The 12,513-nt window shown below is 42.3% G+C and overlaps 1 protein-coding gene across 13 annotated transcripts in view; it reads right to left on the reverse strand.

The window, feature by feature from the left end:
• Positions 1-12,513, reverse strand: part of CELF2 (CUGBP Elav-like family member 2) — a gene marked incomplete at both ends in the record, with an annotated part of 367,040 nt that overhangs the window by 226,586 nt on the left and 127,941 nt on the right. For 5 of the 13 annotated variants that reach the window (XM_079532579.1, XM_079532588.1, XM_079532578.1 and 2 more), the window contains one exon: positions 8,149-8,222. The exons of the other annotated variants lie outside the window; for them this stretch is intronic. In XM_079532579.1, coding sequence (XP_079388705.1) covers positions 8,149-8,222 — 74 coding nt within the window. Of the gene's footprint in view, positions 1-8,148; positions 8,223-12,513 lie in introns of those variants that run through there. 13 annotated transcript variants of the gene reach the window in all.

Raw genomic sequence — 12,513 nt, forward strand, 5'->3', positions numbered from 1 at the left:
AAGCTTGCTCTGTTGTGAAGCATAGGGAAAAAAGAATGCAAAAAAACATTTATAGTGTTGCAATTCCTGGTTCAGAGTTGGCCAGGCTGGCACTGGAAGCAAAGCAGAGCATTATGCATTCCTCATTCAAGCCAAGCTCCTGTAAACCCACTGGAAGTTTGGCTTGAACACAGACTGCAGGCTATAGTCTGTAACTAAATATCAGATAATATTGCTTTATGTGTCTAGAGATATTCTTTTTCTAAAAACTGCTTCACTTGTCATGTATTTTTCCACATCTTGCAAAATTAAACACTAATTTTATTTCTTCCTCTTCCCCCTGGTCACCTCCCACTCAGTGCTCATTTCCAGGAGTTGGCAACTCTGAACCTGCTGTGAACCTACAGCCAATGCTCACGTTGCAATCCTAGAATTGCACTGCTTAAAAGGAAGAAGTTGCATTACATGTGTCAATTTAGGACAATGGGAATGATGCTTGTATTTTCCCCCTAGAGATCATCTAAATCTATAGCTATCCCTTAATTGGTCACTTAGGTTTTTGTTGTAACAATCTCTGAATAGCATCCAAACAGGACGTTTTTAGGAACTAATTTTAAAGACTAAAAGAAATCCAAAAGGATTGGGGATTTTCACAACAAATCTTGAAGTAATAGGCATTGTAATCCTCTGATCGTCCACTCCCCCCATTTATTTATTTTTAAGTAATGTTTTTTGAAAAGTTTTCCATGCAATAAGATCTTGGAAGAAATTTAGTTTAAATTTCAATTTTTGAAGGTTCATTTTTCAACTACTGAAAATTGCTTTTCTGTGCGTTTTTACAGATACACCACACACACACAAAAAACCAAACACACAAACAACAGTGGATTTCGCTCCCCCCTCGAAGACATCATGAGGCAACCAAGTTTACTTCAAACTATAGTGAAATCAAGTAGGCTTCAGACATCTACTTGGATTTTCTACAGCATTTGGTATGAAAACCAGTTACGGAGTAGGTTTTTCTTTAAGATATAGCCACTGGGCATGCAGCATGTTTGACAACGTTTCAGATTCCCGATGCTTGTTCTACAATCCATCTGTGGTAAAATATTAAAAAAAAAAAAGTGTTTATTGATAAAGGGCATAGCCAGATGTCTCTCTCGTTAACAATGAATTACAGAGGAAAGCTGACAGATCTAGGCAACTGAATGAGCCAGAAAAAAAAAAATAAATTAAAGAGAAGAACAGAATAGACCTCTTGATTTTGTAGATTTTTCAAATACAGTTATCCTCTGCCAGAAGTTAATAATTTTCAATTACCTGGGTCTGTTTCAGGGAAATGAAGTGCACTTATGTGACGCCAAGCCACCCAGTGCCACTGGACCACGTGCCAGAGAGGTCTGCAGTCAATGGCACGAGTGGTGGGTCAAGCGAGCTGCTGATTTTTATTTTTATTTTTTGCATCTCTAAGTGAGTCAGTGGTGCAGAGCCATGGAAAAGCAAGAAACAGAAAGAGCGAGTGTGTATCAAACAAGACAACAGCATCACGCCTTTGGATTAGGAGGATGAAGGCTCTTCGTTCTTTTTTCAAGGTTATATAAGAAAAGATAGCTCATCAGCTGTGACTTGCAATCAGTCTGGAACCGCTTTCAAGAACACTGATAGAATAACTGAGAGCAACAACAGCACAGTGTGGTTTAGAGCAGAAAGGCTCAAGGTTGGTTCAGCAGGAACTGCCTCTCTTACACCCAGAGGGTAATGAGCTGCACACAGCTGGGCCACAGGGATAGATCTTATCCACACTCCAACCCCTCTGTACAGAAGCCATCGTATCTAAGTGGCAAGAAACTGAGAAAGCTGTAGATTAGCTTTGCAATGACCTGCTACCACTGCTGGGAGATGTTCTGTGGTAGGCCCTTCTGTCAGAGCTGCATTTGCTTCAGCATGGTAATTCACACTGAGGAAAAAAATAGAAATAAAAATCAGTAGATTACTAATATCATTTCATTAAAGATCAAGGGCTGCATTTATGGAAATAACTAATGTCACAAACCTTAACACCTCAGACTAAGATTCAGAGAACAATCCAAGAACTGAACCGGGACATGAAAACAATGAGAATGAAACACTTGGGCTGCTGTTCTTCTGGCAACGTGAAGCAGCTCAACTTCTGCAGCACAACAGGGCAAGAAAGGACACGAATTCCCTGCATACCTCTTCACAACAGATGGAGCATCCCAGGTGGCAGCAGAAGGAAGGACAAGCGGAGAACAGCTGGACACTGCTGCCTCCTCTCAGGGTGAGGGATCCAGCAGGGCTGCATGTACAAGCATGGCATAGAAGCCCCTGCCTGGTGCTAAGCAAAAAAAACAAAAAACAAAAAAAACTCTGTCCTTCCAGTGCAGAAAATATGCTGCCCCTTATAGGGAGCAATGGGTGAGCTCACAAAGTAATGGTCAGGAGGCCATGCAGAGTCCTTCCTGCTGATCTTGAGGTTTCTCAGGAAGCACTGCCTTGAACCTGGCATCAAGTAGCACTATCATCATTTTCTGGGCAAGGGGATCCACACAAGAGAAACTGTCCCATAGCAGGGACCAGACTCAGGATACTTGATCTTCATCCGAGTTGTAGGATGCAAGAAAACAGAGCTTCAGTATAGGCTTTTTTTTTTTTTTTTTTTTTTAATTTGTCTAAATCCAAAGGAAAAAATTAAAAAAAAAAAAAAAAAAAAAAAAAAAAAAAAAAAAGAAGAAAAAAAAAAAAATCACCAAAACAGGCACTAGTGGTACAGTAGGCAACTCCTTTGTGAATTGGCTCATTTAGGCATTCATTTAAATACAGTAATTAAGATTTAACACAAAACAGAAGCTGCTTTCAGATGTCATTTTGAAGGCCAGATGATCTTCTCTTTATTAATATTATAATTTTAAACTATTGTCAGCTGATTTTTTAAGGATCAAGCTGTGAGCAAAGAGAATACACTGCTGAAGTGTCCTATTTATGTAATACAGTTTCAATGAAAATGAGGAATTGATTATAAATCTGTGATATAGAGGATGGAGAAACTACACGACTAAATCTCAAGGTGCTTTATCTGGACGAGAGGAGAGATTTTATCACTTCAACATCTGCCATTCACCTATAATATTTAACACCATATGGAAGAACAACACCGTTTAAGGCAACATATTTCTGAAAACCTTTATGAGAAAGCCAGCAGCTTACTGCAAATGAAAAATGAAATCCTGGAGGGAACACGAATGCTTCTATTCCTTTTACATAGGAATGCAGAATGCGGGGGAAAAGCAATTAAAGTACGAAGATTCTAAAGGGGAATAATTATTTCACAATTATTTGAGAACATTACATTTATTGCCCTAATTAGTTTTTATTTTCCAAGTAGGCATTCTAAGTCCTGCATTTTTCTGCACCTATGAAGGCTTTTTTCTTGTTTTCCCACATCTTTGCTAAGTAAAGCTCATCCTCGCTCTATGTATGCATTCTGTACATTGTGACTTGAGCCTCTGGTTAGCCTTACCCAGCCACCAGTCTGCTTTAATCAAAGGAAGCAGTGTCAGAAGATGCAATTATATGTACACACAAGAAATAATCCACTATAGGAAACTGTAGAAATGAAGGAAGAAAAATAATAATAATTCATCTCTCTGCTTTATATGGAAAAAAAAAAATTATGATTAAGTTATAAGATCCTCTCTAGAAGGATCTTGCCAAGATGTATTCCTTTTATTCCAGGAGTTTTTACAAACCACTGAATTTTGTACACCTTTCTCCTATACCAGTTGGGTGAAGTATTTTTATACTAACCTATGAATTAATTATGAAATTTGAATAGTCCATATGCTTATAAAATATCAAACATCCTAAAATGCCAATGAAATATTTAGACTTGTCAAAGTTTTTAAAGCAATCATAAGTGATGATTAATTTGGATGATGAATACATGTGGGGGAGGCTTAAAAACTTGTGAGATCACATCATAGGAAGTGAAAGATATATTTAAATATTAATGTGCTAAGAGTTATGGTAGGCTAAATACTGAATGCGACTCTAGTCAGTTACTAGGAAAGAGGATGGGGAGAAGGCACCCCAAAACCATAATCATTCGGCTGATACCTAAAGATCTGCCTTCCCTTCTGAAGATCCTTGTAAACGATAGAGAATTTTCCTTTCCTTCCAGTGCACTCTCAACAATGACCCAGGGAATCGTGGTCCATTAAGTTACGGTTAAGTAACAAGCCATAATACTTCAAATAAAGCTACTGCTATACCAAAGTTAAAGAAATGCCAGTACAAAGGTGAGGGTATGGATTCAAAACAGCTGATAGCAGGATATCCATTTTCAGTAAGCAACTCATGGTTTGACATTCTACGTACAAAAGAAACAGGTAGCTGATAAATTAGTTCTGACAGTATGCTGAGCTTCCCCTGAAGTGAAGTTGAAAAAAAATGTTGTGACCTCCAGTTTACGCTGCGAAAGTCCCTGTTTTGCACGTTTAGTGGGGAAAGGTTTTGTTTGTTAAGTGCACAAGCAACCCATGAATGACAACATCCCTTCTTTATTAAACAATGTATGCAAAGAGTATTGAAGATTGATCTTCACTGCCTTTTAAATCAGCACATTGCACTTATCTGATTCTGACTTATCTTGGAAAAAAAAAAAAAAAAGACAGGAATTCAACAGTGAATACCTTTCATGCATAATTGCCACGGAACCCAAGCAGCTGCATGTGAACTGCTGTAAGCCATCTGACAAGGGTATCACATTTTATTGACATGATACCCAGATATGAACTACTGCAGTAAAATTTGAGTTTGCCTTGGTAGTAAAAAGGGCTATTTGTCATTTACATTAAAGAAAATCCAGGCAGCAGAACGTGCATCATGAAACCAAAAATCTTTTGTGGTATTGCACAAATGCACAAATCAATGTAGGGGTTTACAATGATGAATAGTTAATAGTCAAAGCAACCACTTTACAACCATATTGTTGGCATCTACAGGTAACTCAGTGAAATTACTAAGCAAATTACAATGAACTCATGCTTTATAACTGCATTTAGGAACCATTAACCCTCTCCAAACCTGCCCAAATACACACGTTTACTTCCATTTGTATCTTCATGTTTGGTTCTTCCTCAAAAACAACACGTGCAAGCTCTGAATAACATCAAACAGGTCCTGATCTTTCAGTTACAGCATTAAATGATGTCGGCAAGAATTTGTGATGGATGGAGCATCCAACTTGCCATCTACCCTCAAGAACAAGAAGTTCATGCTTCATATCCTGGAGCGTCTATTTTTCAATGCTATTTTCTATTAATGATTTTTTTTTCTTCTTCAGTAAAACTGCTAATCAGTTACTAATCAGGCACAGTAATGCTATGCATATGGTTTAATTACACTAAATAATCATGCCCAAAGTATCTGATGTTGTTTTACTTATGTTTGTCTAGATAGCAGCAACAGCAAAGCAAAGAAGGCTGCAACATTTGAGAGGAATTAATTTGAGAGAGGTAAGAGTATTTTCACTACGAAGCTAGCATTGGATTTTCAAAATAGATATGAAAAATGAAAATTCTCCTTCCCTACTGCATGTTGAAAGAACATATAATACTGAAAATAACCCCTTTTACAAAGAACCTTTGAATGTGTAAACAATGTGAAGTGTAAGTGATACTGCATGGCACCAATTCCTGATTTCCCTCTGGCATAAAAAAAAAAAATAAAATCCTATTCTGCAAATTTTCACTGCAAAACAGAAGAGATTTTTACATGCATCTCGCTAATTGCCTCACTCTAAAATAGGAAATTCCTTTCTGCTAAAGACTGAACGAAGCTATACTCAATGGCTAGACCAGATGGCGAGGTTAAAAGTTTTGTGCTGCATCATAACTTCAAGTATGCTCTGCGCTGTACTGTCACAGCACAGCACGCTGCTGGTGTCTCAATGCACGTCTGGGGTGGGCCAGCCAAAGGGCAAGGTGTGAATATGCCCCTGACCCTTAATGCGTAATCAAACTGCATTCTCTTCAGCACTGATTAGTCCAGAGAGCTGGGGACTGGCACATAAATGCACATTGCTAGAAGGACGAAATAACATTTTAAACAGCAAATTACACAGTTTTAGAAAGGTGGCATTGGAAAGCCTCCACTGAGAGCATTTATTTTCAAGATTTTTTCAGGATGGACGCTCTCTTAGTTAACAAGGATTTACTCTCAACATTAATTTGTATGCATGACACATGATCCCTTGAAATCATACAATCTCCACAATTACTTCGACTGGCAGCAAAGCAAGCTTGGCTAATACAAGGAGGCAGCATTTCCAGAACAACACAACACAACCACTGAAGATGCAGGAAGTTTTTTTTTCTTCAAGAAATTACAAAGTGCTCTCCGCAACAAATAAAAGGGACCAGCATCAAATTCTACAAAAAAAAAAAAAAAAAAAAAAGTGTGTGTGGGAGCAATTCCCCCTCAGTTTCATTGTCCCACCCCAGTATTTACAGATGTGCTTCAAACCTGACATATCTAGAGTCATTTCTGTTTCTTTGGACATACATGTAGACTTGCGCCTGATGAACACCGACCGTGTTTCAAACTGTGTTAAAATACACCATGGATGTCTCCCAGACACAGACAGCGTGCAGAACCAAGAGTCTGTCATGGTACTCCCCCCTTGAGGGGCAAGTTAGAGATGAAGTTATATAAGCTCAAGTAATAACGTGGCATCATCAGATGCAGTTAATAATACCTCTGAGCCTGCACATGTTTTGTTAGAGGCAGCTTTTCTCACTGCCCGGAAGGACAGCAGGTAGAAAGTCTAATCAAAGCAGAGACAGTGAAGACAAGGGAAAGTGTGGCTGTGGCAAGACCCTACAGAGAGCTGGAAGGCAAGCGAACTGAACGTTCAGTGCAACTTTGTGCCCCAGTCAAACCCTATGTTATTTTTATGCAAAAGGAGAGAAATACAGCACCTTTTTCAACTCAGCCTAGCTGACCGATACCAATAAGAACACAGACCTTAAAGGGAGGGAGAGAGGGAAAACAACAGAGAACTCATTTGAATTAAGATCACTAACCAGAGGAAACGGGCAGCATTTACACACTCTGTTGTCCTCTAAAGACTAAAAAACTCTACAGTCGTTCACACGAAGGAGGTTCTGCCCCTGCTCCTTCTCTATCACACTTATTAAATCCCAGCTGCCTGAACAACTGCCTACTGCCGAATGCCTTTGCTCAGACAGGAAAGGAAGCATACCACCTGAGCAGAAAGTTTGTTGCCAGTAAAAGAGGTAACAAAAGTCGAAATCGTCTTGGATGGGGGCACAGCAGACAACCCGATTTGTGCAAATCGCAGGTGAGAGTCTCTGCAGCACGCCCGGGTTTATTTACATTTGTAACTTAAGCGCTGCTTCAACCAGAATAGCTCCAGTGCAGACTCAATGCCAAAGCCTCTCGCTTCACTCTCATGCAACTCAAACCACAACTGTCATCCTGATGAAAAAAAGAAAAAGCAACAAAATAAAAGGCATTCTAGAAACGGTACAAACGCAGCACAGCGCTCAGCATTTGTATCTTTCAGCATTCCCCCTTTTCCTAGCTTTTGGTTTTTCCCCCCAACGAGGCTGAGGTTACCTGAAAATTCCTGTCAATTGGCAAAGCCCAAGAGGATGATCACAGAAACTTTCAGATCGAGATTAATGGAGCAGAGACAGGAGACTAGGGAACGCTTCTCTGCCTGAAATTCCAGCGTTCGGCACCCCCTGATAAACCTTATCACCGCTCCAACTGCACGTAAAGCACAGCCTCGTGCTAATTAGCGCTGCCTGCACCAGACAGCTGGCGGAACTTAAGAAATACAGAGGGAGAGAAGAAGAAAAGAGCCCTGCTTTCTGCCTGCTCTCAGTCCCGTGCGCTCGCAGCTGCAGCTGCCGCTCCATCAGGACGTGCGAAGCGGGACCGGGCTTCGAGGCGCGGGGTTCGGTTCCACAGCACGCAGCCCGAGCGCAGGGACGCTCACGTTTCCTCCCTTGGCACCAACGGCGCCCAGCGTTCCCTCGCCCAGCCCTCTGGGGAGCACAAAGCAACTGCGAGGCACTCGGCTGGGCTGGCAGGGAGGAGGGAAGAAGCCCCAGTGCCACTTACATTCTATCAGAGACCAGCAAGCGGCCGTCGACCATCATCTCCGGAAGGAAATCCAGCTTGAACGAAGAAGTCATGCTGCGCTCCGGGCGCGGCGGCGGTCTGCAGGGAGGATGTGGCGGGGCTCGCCGGATCCCACAACTGCGCCGGGCGGCGGAGAGGCAGGCACAGGTGCGGAGGCCTCCCCGCAGCAGCCGCCAGCCCCGGCAGTTGTCACATTTCTCTCCCCCTCTTGGTTTTTCCGCCAATCCCCTCCGAAATCGACTGCTGAGGCAACTGTCGGTGAAGCGCCAGGTGCTGAGCGGGGAGGCGGAGCCACCTCCCCGCTGCAGCTCTCCGTTAACCCCTGAGCCCCCGGCGGGCCCCGCCGCTCCGGGCAGAGGCCTAACGGGAGCCCCGCCGCCGCGCCCGGCGTACGAGCGGAGAGCGCGAGCCGCGCCGAGCACCGCGCAAACTTTGAGGCTGCGAGCGGGGCCTCCGCCGACTGTCCCTTCCTCGGGCACGGAGGTCGCGCCAAGCCTTGCCCTGCTGGAGCTGCAGATGGCACTGAGGGGAAACCCTCATCCTGAGTGCCTAAAAAACCTCGAGCTGTCGGTTTGCCCCCTCCTCCTCCCCCCTCTTGTCACGGGGGGGGATGTGTGGGGTAGGAAGGTGCAGACATCTCACCGCACAGAGGGCACAGGGGATGGATATATCGGTGGGCTCTGCCCACCCAAACGGTTCGGACCTCAGTGCCCAAACTGGGGCCACTGCTTCGTGAGGTGATGCTGTGGCAATGAGCCCTACCTGATCAAAAAACAGGATTTTGGCAGGTACCAATGGATTTTACACAGCAAACCCTCACATGTGTAACACACCAGAAGCCCCTTCCCAGTCATGCTGCACTGAGGGCTGTCCACAGCAAAGGCACAGAAGTGACATTGCTAAGACGTACACCAAACTCTACACATACAGACAGGAGAAGCAACCCCCCTTCCCTCCCCTCCTCCCCCCCCACGCTTCCGCCCCCTGAAAATCTGTATAAATTTTCCTCTGCCTCTCCCAAAACCTCTTTGCTTCAGTACATAGCAGCTCCAGGCGAAAGAATATTAACATATTTGCAAAGATTACTGAAAAATCTGAACAGTCTAGACAGACAAAATGTTTATCTGCATTGTATTTGCTTCTCATTCTGAATCTCTCTCCACGTTTCATAATTCTATTTGTTCCAGATAATCAGCACTCAAAAAAAGCAACAAACACTGATTAAGCACTACTACACTTAAACTTTTCAAGTAGTATTTCAGAATAAAATTAAGGCAGGCCAATGCATGAGTATGCTATAAATCGCACCAAGTTTTAGTTAAATTTTGACCACCATCGATTTGATGATAAAAATACAGACTAGGTGAGTTTTCAGAGTCTGGTTTATTGCACTCTTCAAGGTACTTTTCCATTTTAAACAGTTAAAAAGGAAGAAAAACCCCTCAGGCTGCTAAAATTTTTGCCTACTTTGCAAGTCTAAAGAAAGAAAAGGTTTGCTTGGCCCTCAGCGTAATCCCCGTAGGACAGCTGCAGTCCTGCACAGATATCTATGGTGTTATTAATCTGCTCCGTTCTATATGTTTGCATACTGTCCTCAGCACCGTGGCACCTAAACATCTCTGTAGAGAAATGCAAAGCAAAGCTATGCCTCTCCTTTACTCCATTGATCGCAATTCCTCTCCGCCAGCCATCCGCCAGAGCGTGGGCCTAAAGAGAGGATAAAAAAATAAGTGCAAAGTGGAAATAAAAGGAGAAACCAGCACAGCTCTCTCCAGCTGGATGCAGCCACCTGGGTTTTGATCTGAGGCCTCCATGGTGGTTAATCCAGCCCAGAGCAGAGTTGGATTAACTTTCAATTTCAAAATCTTGCCACTGCAGAAGAGGCAGATTTTAGCTCGGGAGAAATGCAGACAGCTCTGTGAGGATGAAGATATTCCTGTAAGAAGTCTCCACCCTCCCTTCACCCCGTGTGGCTGGATCCGTACCTCTCCATCGCTTTGCTGGTGCTACATCTGAGAGACGTCACTCTCCCCAGCCACTTTCAAGGTCTGCATTCCCACCGCTGCTGGCTGAAAAGTCATAGGATAGAAAGGATGGGGAGCAGAGAAGCATCACAAATAATTTTGTTAGAAATCTGACCATGAGATAGTGAGTTCTTTATAAATCCGCCCCATTTCACAAGGTGTAAGTGCTTAAAAATGCTTCATTAGAACGTATGTTCTTTTGAAATATTTATTTTCCTTTTAATTACATGTGAATTAGCTGGAAGAAGCTGTAGGGAAGCCCTCTTACTGACTTAAGCCTTCTCAGCAGTTTGTTAAATTCTAGCCTCAAATCCCTTGAGGGAATAGTGGATTCAAAGCAGCTTTTAATCATACTATAAGGAGGGTGAAGTAGTATGTAAGTAGGTCATAGAGAAAGCATTACAAGTGCATAGGTTATTGCTTTATTTAACAACTACAGTGTAACACACTTTTCAAAGCACATTTGCTTTTGCCATTTAAAAGTTAGAGGCAGGAACAGGGTCAAATGCAAAAAGAAACCCAGCCTATAAAAGATACTGAGATAAGACTCAAGGAAAGCTTATAGGAAGAAACTGCATTCAGATCATATGGCTCTCAAACATAAATTATGTAGTGCCTATGTATGAATTAAGTCTCAAATATGGAGAAATAAAATAAATCAACAACAAAAATCTGCACGTTGGCTCTGTTATCTGTAACGGTATTGCCACATTCCTGATGGGCACTAGTGTGCAAAATAGCAACTTTTATTAAAAATGAAGGAACACTGCTGAGGTAAAAAAAATTGAAGCTTTGGTCTGTTACTACAGTACCGAGAGAAATGAAGAGGGGTAATAGCAAATGAAGCTGCACTAATTTTCACAGTATGTATCAGACAATAGAGGTAAACAAGAGCTTAGAGGAGCTTCATTATTGCTGTGCAACCATTGTCCACTGATATTAAGCATTTTCAGCTAGTGGAGCATATGGCCGTTTTAAGGAAGGAACCTGGAATTTGGAATCAGCAGTTTGGGGAATTTAACTCCATTCCAGCTACAAATGCCTCTTCCCCAACGTGCCCTCATTTCAGAGGCCCAGACCCCATCTGTTCCACGGTTGCACTCTCAGTGCCTCAGTTTCTCCATGCACCTAACAAAGCAGATGGAGCAGTTCTACCTCCCATTTGCAGATTAGTCACCATTTAAAAGGCTTTTCAAACTGATAATGTTAGATGCAATTCTCCAAACAATTCAGCCTTTGAAAATGAACACCTCTTCAAAAAGAAACCCACGCAATAGAGGTAGGGCTGGAGAAAGACAAAGGACTTGTCGGATCACTCAGTATATGATTTCACTCTGACATCACCGCCACCGTTCTCATCCTTTGCCTTCCATGTACCACAGCCAAATCCAGCGTAGTGCTCACCTCTCCAAATCCTGCTTCTCACTCATTCCTTAATTGCCATTCTTTTAATCAACTTGCCCCCCAGTGTTGCACCAAGGAAATGCTACTTTTGGAATCACTTCAAGGGAAAGTTTCTGAGTGACTTCACACTCCACCAAGCCTGCAAGGCAGCACAAAGAGAGTTCAAATCCTCTGCTTTACTCTCCCCTAAGCCAATGAACATGCTCTGGATTCAGCTTATCTCTGGCATCAAAGCAAGTTTCTAGGAGAGGAGGGAGAATCAGATCTCAGCAGTGGTGGTGCAAATTCGGAAAAGGCTCAAGTGACTCTGGTGGAATCACTCACGATCTTGCACTGATGCAAGTGGAAAAGGAAATCTGGTCCAGATAGTACCAGTGCCAGTACCAGTACCAATGCAAATCAGGTGTTTGCTATCTATCAGAAAGAAATACCTCCTGTATAAGCCATGAGCTGGGAAAGAGTAGCATGGCTAATAGAGGAAAATAGAGCATCTTGTTTTTGTGGTAGGAAATGAGCATGCCTGTCTATCAGTGACCAGGAAGTCTATGGGCTTCATTTCTGGAGGTTCAAGAAAGGCAGTGGAAAGAAAAGCAAAGCACACAAGCACAAATTGAACAAAGCATCTGTGCAGAGCTGCATAATTGTGTGAAAGCAGTAAGCAATTAATGTGGAAAGCAGTAAAATTCCTTGAGCAGCCAACGTAATGGACCCAATTCTGTACAATTTTACCCTTTGCAAGTACTTTGATTATTTGTAACAAGTCCATCTTTAACAGTTAGGTTTGACATTGGAATAAAGTTTTGCTTTATAAACCTTTAAACTTTGAGTAAGGAATTTTTATTTGCTTTGTGATTTCTCCTAAAACAAAAAAACCCCACATAACGTATTTCCCTTCATCATGCTTTGAGATACAGAA

Source organism: Tetrao urogallus (genome assembly GCF_951394365.1).
Source record: "Tetrao urogallus genome assembly, chromosome: 1".
Classification (NCBI taxonomy): Eukaryota; Metazoa; Chordata; class Aves; order Galliformes; family Phasianidae; genus Tetrao; species Tetrao urogallus.